An 11,445-nucleotide genomic window follows, 5' to 3' on the forward strand; every position below is an offset into this window, starting at 1 on the left:
TTTGAGACACTCTAGTCCAGTTGCAGTTAAGGGTTTAATCACTCTTTAGTCCAAAATTTTGATATCGTGTTTGCTAGAATGAACCTCCCCTTAGGTATAGAGGCCATTGCCACAGAATAGGCAACTGTGAGCTGACTACTAATTTATTAATAAAATGTGTTTCAAATGCTGTCTAGTAGAAGTTGTGTATTACTTACTATTTGTAGTTATCATGAAATACAAATTAATCATGATGTAGTTCTTGTAATTTTTCAGTGATTTTTCATTTTCATTGTTTCATATAATTCTGTCTTGTTTTCTTTCATAGGGAGCTCCAGAGAGCGTGTTGGAGCGCTGTAATTACATTCGCATCAGTGGCACTTCCCGTGTGCCCATGAGCAAAGCACTGAAGGAGCAGCTGCTGTCCACAGTGAGAGAGTGGGCATCGGGCCGAGACACACTGCGCTGCTTGGCTATGGCAACAAGAGACTCTCCTCCTGACATCAAAACACTGAATCTGGAAAACTCTGCCACCTTTGCTGATTATGAGGTGAGGAGGGTTATTGATGAGAAAATTTTTAAGTTGTGTTGATAAATTGGTCCATTCCCATAGCAAGTAACAAAATAATAATGGTCAAAAGTTCTTAAAATGTTGCCTATAAACATTATAGGGAATATATCTGTGATACAATGTAATGTAAACCTATATATTTTTTTAGGAATTACCCAATCATTACAGAAATATTTACATTTGCATTTTGACAGTATAACAGCCAGTTGGACTGTATTCTCTTCTGTTCCTACTTTAGTTTAAATGATGGGTTATTATTTATTCTCATGTCATATAACTGATCCTCATTATTTGTCCTCAGTCTGACCTGACGTTTGTGGGCTGTGTGGGGATGTTGGACCCGCCTCGTAAAGAGGTGCTCAATGCAGTGAGAATGTGTCGACAGGCTGGCATCAGAGTCATCATGATCACAGGTGAGGGAGAATTCTATGGCAGGTTTCTATTAACTATCTTTTAAATCAACCATGCATTAAATAAAATTATTTATGTTGAAGGTGACCACAGGAATTTAAAAACATAGGTTTTATTACAACAAAAATAAAGCATTTCCAACATGTTACTCTAACCCAGAAGCTTTAAATATTGCAAAAATCCAGCAAATACGTATACAGAATTATTAACATAAAAAATACTTAATACCATGTAGGCCTGTAACGATAATCAATAAATCGATTAATCGTACGATAACTTTTAATGAGCTCGATAACTTTTCCAGCCACGATAAATTCTGTTTGCATGTTTGTTTGTTTTCCTCGCTCTCTCTCGCTCTCCAAGAGACTGAATGTTAGAAGGCTTCTATCGCTCTCTGACTCCTCTCGTTTAAAAAGCGTAATGACGCTTGAACCAACGTGCGCTGTGCTTGTCAACAGAGCGGATGCGCGCGTAGTCTGCACGCTTTCTGCAAATGCAAATTCTGCAAATGTAGAAATCCGCTCTCTGTGTGGTACGTCAGAGTGACAAAACAGTTCATCGCCATTCATCGCCAAAACAAGTCACGATGCCGAATCAGCATTGGTGAACAGGACACGTCTCAAGAGTCACATGCGTCAAATGTAGCGAGCGCACAAGCGACAAGAAGAAATGTTTCAAACCCCAACAGCCGACATAAACCCAAACCCAAGCGACAGAAGTAGCCTAGCCCCCGGAGAACCCGAAATCCCGAATCGACACGACACCAGACAGGACAGTGTCTCCCTCATAGCGAAATAACATCCTGTGTCGCGGGTTAATACGAACACTTCAAGACCAAAATGCCGAGGCTCACAGCAGCAGCCATAAAGAGACGAGACACAATATACCAGTGTAAGTCAATGACAAATAACTTTTAAGGACAATTTTGTTAGAGACTTAATAATCCATTTTATTTATTGCTTTGGTTGTTAAGTCTGTTTTATTTAGGCCTATTGTTTTTGGTTGTCTTATACTTCTTGTGTTAAATGTTCTTTAGAAAGTAAGGTTTACTGATCATTGAGAGGATGTATTTGCATTTTTATTCCATGGTCATTATATTAGTTGAAATTGGTCTCAAAATGTCAATATTATCGTTTATCGCAATAAATTCTTGGCCAATTAATCGTCCAGCAAAATTTTTTATTGTTACAGGCCTAATACCCTGTTTATAGTATGTGACCAGCTTTATGAAATCTATTTTTGTGCAAGATATAGTTGATGTCACATAAACAGTAAGATAAAAACCCTTTAGTTTTAGATGTACTTTTTTGGTGTTAAGACTGAAATTACTTTTTTTGCTTGTAAATTTTTATTTTTTTTTATAAACACGTAATACATAAACATATAATAATATTGCAACCTCCATAAACACAATTATCACTGTACCAAAATATCTTGATGTCCCTAATCAAGAGATGTGAAAAAAACAAAAATAGAAAATTGCCTTTTCTTTATTGTTTCTTTGGAAATGAGCAAATAAGAATAAATGTATATATAGTACTTGGATGGAAGACCACTGCAAATACCAGGTGCCACAGGGAGGCACCAGTGGCAAAAACTGTTGTTTCACCCATATTGCCTAGTAAGAAAGTGGTGTGTGTCAGTAATGGTGGTGGTCGGACAGGCCAGTGGCCCTGATTGGTACCTCACTTCAGTCATTCTGCTCCAGGGCAGCTGTGGCTACAATAGTAGTTTATTACCACCTAGTGTAAAGTGAATCAGTAATGCTCTGTGAAGTGCTTTGGGTGTCATGAAAGGCACTATGTATATGTAAATGCATAATTAATTAATTAATTAATTAACTAGAGGCTGCAGTAGTTGTAGTAGTAGTAGAGGCTGCAGTAGTTGTAGTAGAAGTGGAAGCAGCAGTAGTTGTAGTAGAAGCAGGGGTTGCAGTAGTTGTAGTAGTAGTAGCAGCTGCAGTATTTGCAGTAGTAGTAGTAGCAGCTGCAGTATTTGTAGTAGTAGTAGTAGGAGCTGCTGTAGTAGTAGTAGAGGTAGGAGCTGCAGTAGTTGTAGTAGTAGGTGCTGCAGTAGTAGTAGTAGAAGTAGGGGCTGCAGTAGTTGTAGTAGTAGGGGCTGCAGTAGTAGTAGTAGTAGTAGAAGAAGGGACTGCAGTAGTTGTAGTAGAAGTGGAGGCTGTAGTTGTTGTAGTTGTTGTAAAGCACTTTGAATTACTTTGTGTACGAATTGTGCTATACAAATAAACTTTCCTTGCCTTGCCTTGCCTTGTATTAGAGGCTGCAGTAGCTGTAGTAGTAGTAGAGGCTGCAGTAGTTGTAGTAGTAGTAGGAGCTGCAGCAGTAGTAGTAGAAGTAGGGGCTGCAGTAGTAATAGGAGCTACAGTAGTAGTAGTAGTAGTAGGGGCTGCTGTAGTTGTAGTAGAAGTAGGTGCTGCAGTATTTGTAGTAGTAGTAGGGGCTGCAGCAGTAGTAGTAGTAGAAGTAGGGACTGCAGTAGTTGTAGTAGAAGTAAGTGCTGCAGTATTTGTAGTAGAAGTGGAGACTGCAGTAGTTGTAGTAGTAATAGGGGCTACAGTAGTTGTTGTAGTAGTAGTAAGGGCTGCAGTAGTTGTAGTTGTAGTAGTAGTTGAGGCTTTAGTATTTGTTGTTGCAGTAGGGGCTGCAGTATTTGGAAAACAAATATTTGAAAAAATTAGGTCTGTTGCCATAGCGATGAACAATTTAAAAGTATTACTGTATATCTTTTAAATTGGAACAAGTGTTCAAAATGCTTTGTATAACTTTAAGCCAAACCTATAAATATATGGGTTTGCTGATATTACCTGAGATGATGGACAGAGCTACAGTTAATGATGAGAACAGGAGTAGTTTGAGTGCCGTCTTCATGACTTCAAAACGCACTGTTATGTTGTAACTGTAATGTTGTAATGTAACTGTAATGTTCTAAAGGTAATTTACTTGTTTCTTAAAATCTTCACTCTTTAGGTGGAGGTTCAGTCTTGTGCGTTTCAGCTGTTGCATACACCTGTAGCTGTTTGTTCACTAACGTCTTGGGTTCTTTTTTCAATACAATACAGTAGTAGTGTATTTACCTTGTTGACATCATTCGGCTGCTAGCTGTAAGATATCTTCAGAACTGTCAACAAGGTAAATACACTTTACTGTATTGTCTTACAATGAGTACATAAGAAGACAAACTGAGCATATTTGCTTGTTCAGTTCTTTTAAAAAGATGTAAGTGTTGTTCTGGTGAAAGCCCCACACCCTTTATTCTCCCAGTATATTAACCCAGATTATGGAACTCAGATTGTTTTGAATAGTTTTGAATAATTCTCTCTCTCCTATCTCTCTGGTTCACAATATGCTGGTTCAAAATAAAATAAAATTATATTTATTACAATATTTATATTTATTACAATAATAATCCAAAAACTATAAGAATACTAAATATATAGCTGTAAACTGCACTGATTGGGTGTGGCCTTTGCTGGTGCTCTGTCACACCCTCATTTTCCCCCTTTATATTACCCTCACTGCTGAATGTCTGATTTCAGAAAAATTGGCTGTGAGGCAGCATTATTTTTCTAAATATTGTATTATTAAATCTTTTCCAGGTGACAACAAGAACACAGCTCTGTCTATCTGTCGGCGTGTGGGCATCATCACGGAGCAGGAGGAGGAGCAGGAGGGTCCTGGGGCCACGGGGGGTCTGACAGGGAGAGAGTTTGACGAGCTGCCCCCTCACCTACAGCGTCAGGCCTGTCGGACGGCACGCTGCTTCGCTCGAGTGGAGCCTGCACACAAGAGCCGCATCGTGGAATATCTGCAGAGCCTCAGTGACATCACAGCTATGGTCAGGAGGGGAACTTGTGGGAATTAGTAGTAGTAGTAGTAGTAGTAGTAGTAGTAGTAGTAGTAGTAGTAGTAGTAGTAGTAGTTCAAATATAATATAATTTTTAAGAGCAGTAGTTTTCTCTTAATGGTAAAAGAAAAAATAAATTACATATAATAGTCCTCTTCTCTTCTAGTGACAACATTTTGAATTTTCATCTGCTAGTTTTGTGTGGAGTGTCAGTGAACATATCTCATTGTTTTGTTTGTGTGCTTTTTTTTTTTTTTTAAACAAATGCCCTCTCTTCCTCTCCTGTTTGTTTGCAGACAGGTGACGGAGTGAACGACGCCCCCGCACTGAAGAAGGCAGAGATTGGTATTGCTATGGGCAGTGGCACGGCAGTGGCTAAATCTGCGTCTGAGATGATTCTAGCAGACGATAACTTCTCGACCATTGTGGCAGCTGTAGAGGAAGGACGCGCCATCTACAACAACATGAAACAGTTCATCCGATACTTGATCTCATCCAACATTGGAGAGGTTGTCTGGTCAGTACAACTATTATTACTTGATTATTCTGAATCAACTTCCATCTTCTAAGGCAGTGATGCTCACTATTTTTACAAGAGCCACACTAGGAAGAGCAAAATCAAGAGGAGAGCCACTTCTACCCAACATACGCCAACATACCAAGTCACCTTTGCAAATGTGCATTTCAACATATAAATTGGACAGCCCACAAAAAGAAACACAGCCATTTTCAATTAAAACCATATTTACCTTAATACTGGGATGAGCGGAAGCTGGCATGCATGTCCTTGAAGATAGGAGTTATTGTTTTTAGACTTGTTTACACTGCTTCACTCTTCAATGCAACAGTGGTATATTATTTTAGTTAATCAGTTCCTTTGCTGACAGCAGATAGCATTTTGCAGTAACGGTTTTCAGAGTGAGGAACTATCTGCTCTGTTGCCGTCTTGAAGTTGTATTTAGTGATTTACACATGTTTGAATAACCTTAATTCTCCTTCAATCAAGATGCCATTATTGCTAAAATTCACTTTTCCCCTACCCCCATATACACATACTTACATACTTTGTTCCTCAATTTGGACTTGTTTCTTTTATGAAGTTGTTTTAGATAAATATTTTCCTTTCTCTCTCTCTCTCTCTCTGCAGTATCTTCCTCACAGCGGCCTTGGGGATGCCTGAAGCGCTGATCCCAGTACAGTTGTTGTGGGTGAACTTGGTCACTGATGGTTTTCCTGCCACAGCTCTGGGCTTTAATCCTCCAGACCTGGACATCATGTCACGGCCTCCCCGCTCCCCAAAGGAACCACTCATCTCCGGGTGGCTCTTCTGTCGATACCTCATCATTGGCTGTGAGTCCAGCTGCACAATTAAATGTTTGTCTAAGTCTAAAAAGTTACCATGTATGCCTTCTACACTCACACCAAAAACGCTGGGTATTACTTCTGTCTATATTTGAAGTGGTATTGTAAATGGCAGTACATTGTAAATAAAATGGTTCTTTCTCTAATATGGATGTATTTCTCTGTAGGTTATGTTGGAGCAGCCACTGTAGGAGCTGCTGCCTGGTGGTTTATGGCAGCGCACGATGGACCCAAAGTCTCCTTCTACCAGCTGGTAAGACACTTTCCCCCATCAGCAGAAAACATGCACAACAAGTAAAAAAAATGTAATTCAATTCTTTACAATTTAAATCTTTTAGTATAGAAAAATTAAAAAGTTTCTCCACTAGTACAAAGAATGATAAATATGGGCTCCCCAAAATGATTGTTCCATCTATCAGACACTGAACGATAAGTTCAAGATGTCAGAGACAATTATCACCTCCGTCCACATTGTAAATGAATGTGACTTAAACCAGTTTTCTGTCCTCAGTCTCATTACCTCCAGTGCAGTGAGGGTCATGAGGAGTTTGCTGGAGTTCAGTGCTCTGTCTTTGAGTCTCCGATCCCCATGACCATGGCTCTGTCTGTGCTGGTCACCATCGAGATGTGCAATGCCCTTAACAGGTAAGTACGCAAAACGGTGACACGCCAACCACTAAATAATGTCTCAGTGACTTTAAAGGTGCTATTATAACAAGCAACATTCAGGTTTTAACCTTCCTTTAAACAGCTTAGCCTTGTCGTTTCATGTGAAAGTAAAAATTATCTCTTTACTAAGACTCGAGGGTGCAACGACTCCAAATGTTATACTAAGTTAGGGCATTTAATTGAGGAAATAAGAAAATGTAAAGCTTACAAAACATGTATTATTTATTCATTTGAACAAACATTTGTTAAATTTGATTTTAAAACATTTTATCAAAATATTATTATATTCTGTGTGTAGTCTTTCAGAAAACCAATCCCTGCTGAAAATGCCTCCCTGGTCAAACCCGTGGCTGATGGGAGCCATCTGCCTGTCCATGGCTCTGCACTTCCTCATCCTCTACGTGGACCCACTGCCCGTGAGTTGATATGGCAGGCTGAACAGTAAAACTTTCTATTGTTAATTTACTATTATTATGATCAACTTGCCCAACCAGTCCTTCTGTCAGAATTAGTCATTCTGTTAGAATTATGTTAGAAAGGGTTTGCAGTCGGACCATTGAGTGTAAAAAAAACACATCCTAATGGGCTAATCATTGCCACTAATTTTTATCACGTGTCTCTCCAATGTGGAAGACATCTCCTCTAGAAAATTCTTATATCATTCATAGCAAAGTATACAGCTTCTTTCATCTGAGATAGATGACAGTTTGGTACTTCACTTGTTCACTCTGCACAAATCGGTGCTGTTTTCTTGTCCTCTGTTTCATTTTTTCATGTAAGCCACATCTTTGTTTTGATATTAACGGACTATGCATCTCTTATTGGTTAACCTGCCTGTCAGTCACACCCAACTCAGATTTCCAGACCCAAGTCTCTTTTTGTCACGTTTTGTCCATGCATGGGATTCTGGCTAACCAGGTAAACAGTCACTTAATACAACTGAATGAATCAGCATTCAGCATGAGTAAGTTTTTTTTGGTCACAAAAGCTTCAGAAAGTGGTGCTTTTATCCAACCCCAAAGACATGTTGTCAGTGGAAAGGACTTTTAAGACAAAAGAGTAAGATTAAGATTCAGTCCCTAACAAATAATAAGGTTCAACATTTATGGATCATAAGCTTGGATATTTTTTCAAAAACTGTGAATTTCCAATAAAGTTGTATAGGCCCCTAGCCTATTCCCTTCGTGGAAACCATCTGACCTCACAGCATTAGAATTTGTTTGCTTGACTGTAGGTGGGTACTTTTTTTTTATTTAAGCAATCGCTGCTATTTGGTCGTGACGTATGTAATGCGCCACTAACGGGGCTAACTGGTATATTAAGCTTTTACCAAATCCCGTAGGAAGAAGGGCAATAACGTCTTTCCCCTTGATAAAATTCACCATTCTATTTGTTCTGGCTTTAAATCCTCAAGCTCGAGAATCATTGCCAACACAGAATGTATGGCTCTTCGCTGATTGGCTGGTGCCCGAACTTGTTCTTGCAAACCGTCTAGTGTATTCTGAATCCTGACCTCATCACTGCAGATAAATGAAATTGAGTGGAGGCACTAGGTGGTGCCAGCCTGGCTAATAGGCCCCTGCCTTCTGTCTGAAATTATCCAATTCAAAAATATGAACACAACCTATTAACCTTCTCAGCCCTAGTTGTATCTACTCTACTTAGCTGTTTGCATGTTTTTCCTCAGATGATTTTCCAGATCCGGCCTCTGTCCTGGCCTCAGTGGGTCGTGGTGTTGAAGATGTCTCTCCCTGTGATTCTCATGGACGAAGCTCTCAAGTTTTTGGCTCGTAATTACATTGAACCAGGAACACAGATTCAGGTAAAGGTCCTATGCTCAGTGTGTTAGCCTGGGTAAAACAAACTGGGGATCTCTGTTAGGGCTGGGCAATTTTGCTTAAAAATGAAATTGTCATTTCAATTTCAGTTTACAAATTTTCTACGTCACTACCAAAAATGTTTTTTAAACTACAGAAAATTGTCTAATCAAAAAAAGTTGTAGTGCAGTAAATAGTAACCTCATTTTGAGTAAAATGTTCATTTTGGTAGTAGACTAAATAGAAAAGGCTTAAAATACAGACCAAACTCAGACAGAGCTCTCCCATCAGTTTTATTTTAGTGACAAGTTGGAAACGAACAAGCTCATTGATGATCCAGATCACTTTGATCCATTTGTATTATTTAGGTTTTGCTTAGGGATGGGTACCGTTTAAGGCAGTGGTTCCGAATTTTTTCTGTAAAAAGTAAAAGTACTGTTCCATAAATCAGTTATCATTCAAGTACTGGTACCTATAAAAATATAACATTACACACCCATAGTCTCGCTTGTTTGGTTTCTGATTTAGACCTGTCTTCAGTCTTTTTTTCAATGGTAAAAAATACATAAATAAAATGTATTTCCTCTCTTGTCGCTTTCAGTCCCTGGAGGAGGAGGAAGAGCAGCGAAGGAGAGGAGGAGCGGGGGGCTTTGGCACTTGGATACGGCTGTCTCTAAGGGGTGTGTCCTGGGCGTTTGTTGCAATTGCAGCTCCTTTGGTTTTATGGATCTTCAGTCTGGACTCTGACATCACCAACATCTTCTGGGAGTGAAAAAGTTTAAGTTATAACTTAAACAAGTTAATAGGATATTGAAAGAATGGTAAGTTAAGCTCGCAAGTTATTGGGTTGTGAAAAAAGGTTTTGAAGTCAGTCCAAAAGACAATCACAAATAAAACATTGTACAACTGTGTCACTTTTCATTGTTTTGAAAGGTGCTATGTGTAGCTTTAGCCATTTCCTTTTTTATTATTACACAGTTCATAATATTAGTAAGTAACTTTTCTGAAGAATAGAAGGTTTCAGGCCCTCTAAGAACTGAAACTGGTACACAATATTAATAAGTCTTTTCAGACTTGTCACATTTTTTTCCAGTAAATTGTACTAATGGTGTCTAATGCTGAAGTTATTTCTTATTATTTCAGAAATATATTAATTAAAAAGGCAGAGAAGCATCATGGTACAAAAAAAATTGAATTACTGCTGAAAAGTTTGTCGAATAACTATTATCTTAACCACGGGAAACTATGATTACTACTATAATTTAAGCTTATATAGACAATGCTACACATAACACCTTTTCAACTGTTGTGCAATCAGTTTATGGGCGAAATGAAAATACAGGAATAAACTTTTAAGTACAATTGCACTCAACTCCATTAGCTTTATACCACTACTAATAATACTAATGCTACTGAAATGCCAACACGTCTTCCCTGTCTAAAATTCTTGTTGAAAAAGCCATTTAAATGTTTGTTTTAACACTAGAGTCAGTCATGGTAATACAACTTCCTACTATGTTTTACCCAATAACCCCTCTTAGTGGAGTGTGCCAGCATAGTCCGAAGTCTCCAATATTAAAGCCTATAATAAATAGGTCTAGTTTTTCACAATATGCTACATGAAGATTAAAGCTGCATTATGTAACTTTTTTGGAGGATGGTCTGTCACCTGCTTGTCTCATAAAATGTTATTACTTTTCTTGGAATGTTCCACATTATGATATTAACTTGTATATCACTCATTTAGTGTATTTCAAGCATTTATATTATCAAAAATTCTTACTTTGGACTCATCTACTACCATGGAAACTGCTAAGTTTAATGCCATTTTGAGGAATATTCTAGGAAAACACCTGAAAAATTACACATTGCTGCTTTAAATGTTTTTCTTAATTCCAATGAAAAGGTTGCGTTGATAAAGGGTTGTTGGTTGTTGATTGTTTTAGCAGTTCATATGGAAGGAGAAAGAGTTAAAAACACTTATAATTTTTACTTATTTTTTGTATTTAAGCACTGTTTGCCTCATTGTGATTCGAAGCTTATAGTTTTTTTCTGCCTGTTTTTCTATTGTTTTAGGTTGAATTTGTGTCTTAACACGCCGCTTGAAAAATGCAAAATTGTGGGATTTTTTGTACAACACTTAATTTTATGTATTTATATGTTTTATTATTAATTAATTGTGATGTCATTATTATTTATTTGTAGGTCAGCTTGTCATAGGATATGAGTGGAACAGGACTTGATGTTTTGGAAGTTCTTTGAAAGTTGTGTTTAAATAAAGGTCGCAAAGGGATTTTGAATATTCTCATGTCCATGGTCTTTGTTCATCATTTGAACATGCAACATGTGAGGGAGTTTGCCACCAGCATGTTTTCATGGAGATGTTACTTCTTTGCCTAGAGTGTTTTATCATTTAGTATTCAACTTATCTATCTTCAATTGTGTTTTTTATTGCTTAAACATTCTGTGAGCAGGGTCGCCACTCCTTTTCCTGACAGTGCCATCCCTCTAGTTCCTGGGATGGCATTGTCAGGCAAGCCAGTCTTCGGATTTGATCTGCAACTTGGCCTGATGGTGTTACCTGCTTGTCTCCATGAGGATAGAAAGGTTTACTGCCTTGTCAAAAATACTCTGCAATGAAATAATATGTAGAGTAATGTAAATCTAATCTAAATCTAATCTAATCTGATTTAGGACTAAACCAGGGACCATAGGTGAAAGAAGGAACGGAGATCTAAACCAGGACTACACCAGGACAGGCTAATAAACCTG

The 11,445-nt window shown here is 38.1% G+C and overlaps 1 protein-coding gene across 2 annotated transcripts in view; it reads left to right on the forward strand.

Moving 5' to 3' along the window:
* Nucleotides 1-10,973, forward strand: part of si:dkey-28b4.8 (sarcoplasmic/endoplasmic reticulum calcium ATPase 2) — a 28,645-nt gene extending 17,672 nt beyond the window's left edge. Inside the window, exons 15-25 of one of the 2 annotated variants that reach the window (XM_055158656.1) lie at nucleotides 308-529; nucleotides 852-963; nucleotides 4,578-4,816; nucleotides 5,122-5,342; nucleotides 5,973-6,175; nucleotides 6,355-6,440; nucleotides 6,699-6,832; nucleotides 7,155-7,272; nucleotides 8,544-8,678; nucleotides 9,275-9,494; nucleotides 10,879-10,973. In XM_055158656.1, coding sequence (XP_055014631.1) covers nucleotides 308-529; nucleotides 852-963; nucleotides 4,578-4,816; nucleotides 5,122-5,342; nucleotides 5,973-6,175; nucleotides 6,355-6,440; nucleotides 6,699-6,832; nucleotides 7,155-7,272; nucleotides 8,544-8,678; nucleotides 9,275-9,445 — 1,641 coding nt within the window. In that variant the 3' untranslated portion in view covers nucleotides 9,446-9,494; nucleotides 10,879-10,973. Of the gene's footprint in view, nucleotides 1-307; nucleotides 530-851; nucleotides 964-4,577; nucleotides 4,817-5,121; nucleotides 5,343-5,972; nucleotides 6,176-6,354; nucleotides 6,441-6,698; nucleotides 6,833-7,154; nucleotides 7,273-8,543; nucleotides 8,679-9,274 lie in introns of both variants that reach the window. The other variant, XM_020932906.2, reaches the window with a different exon arrangement.
* The last annotated feature ends 472 nt before the right edge of the window (nucleotides 10,974-11,445 follow it).

The sequence above is a fragment of the Boleophthalmus pectinirostris genome, unplaced genomic scaffold, assembly GCF_026225935.1.
Source record: "Boleophthalmus pectinirostris isolate CB_2022bp ecotype Guang Dong unplaced genomic scaffold, ASM2622593v1 HiC_scaffold_22, whole genome shotgun sequence".
NCBI lineage: Eukaryota > Metazoa > Chordata > Actinopteri > Gobiiformes > Gobiidae > Boleophthalmus > Boleophthalmus pectinirostris.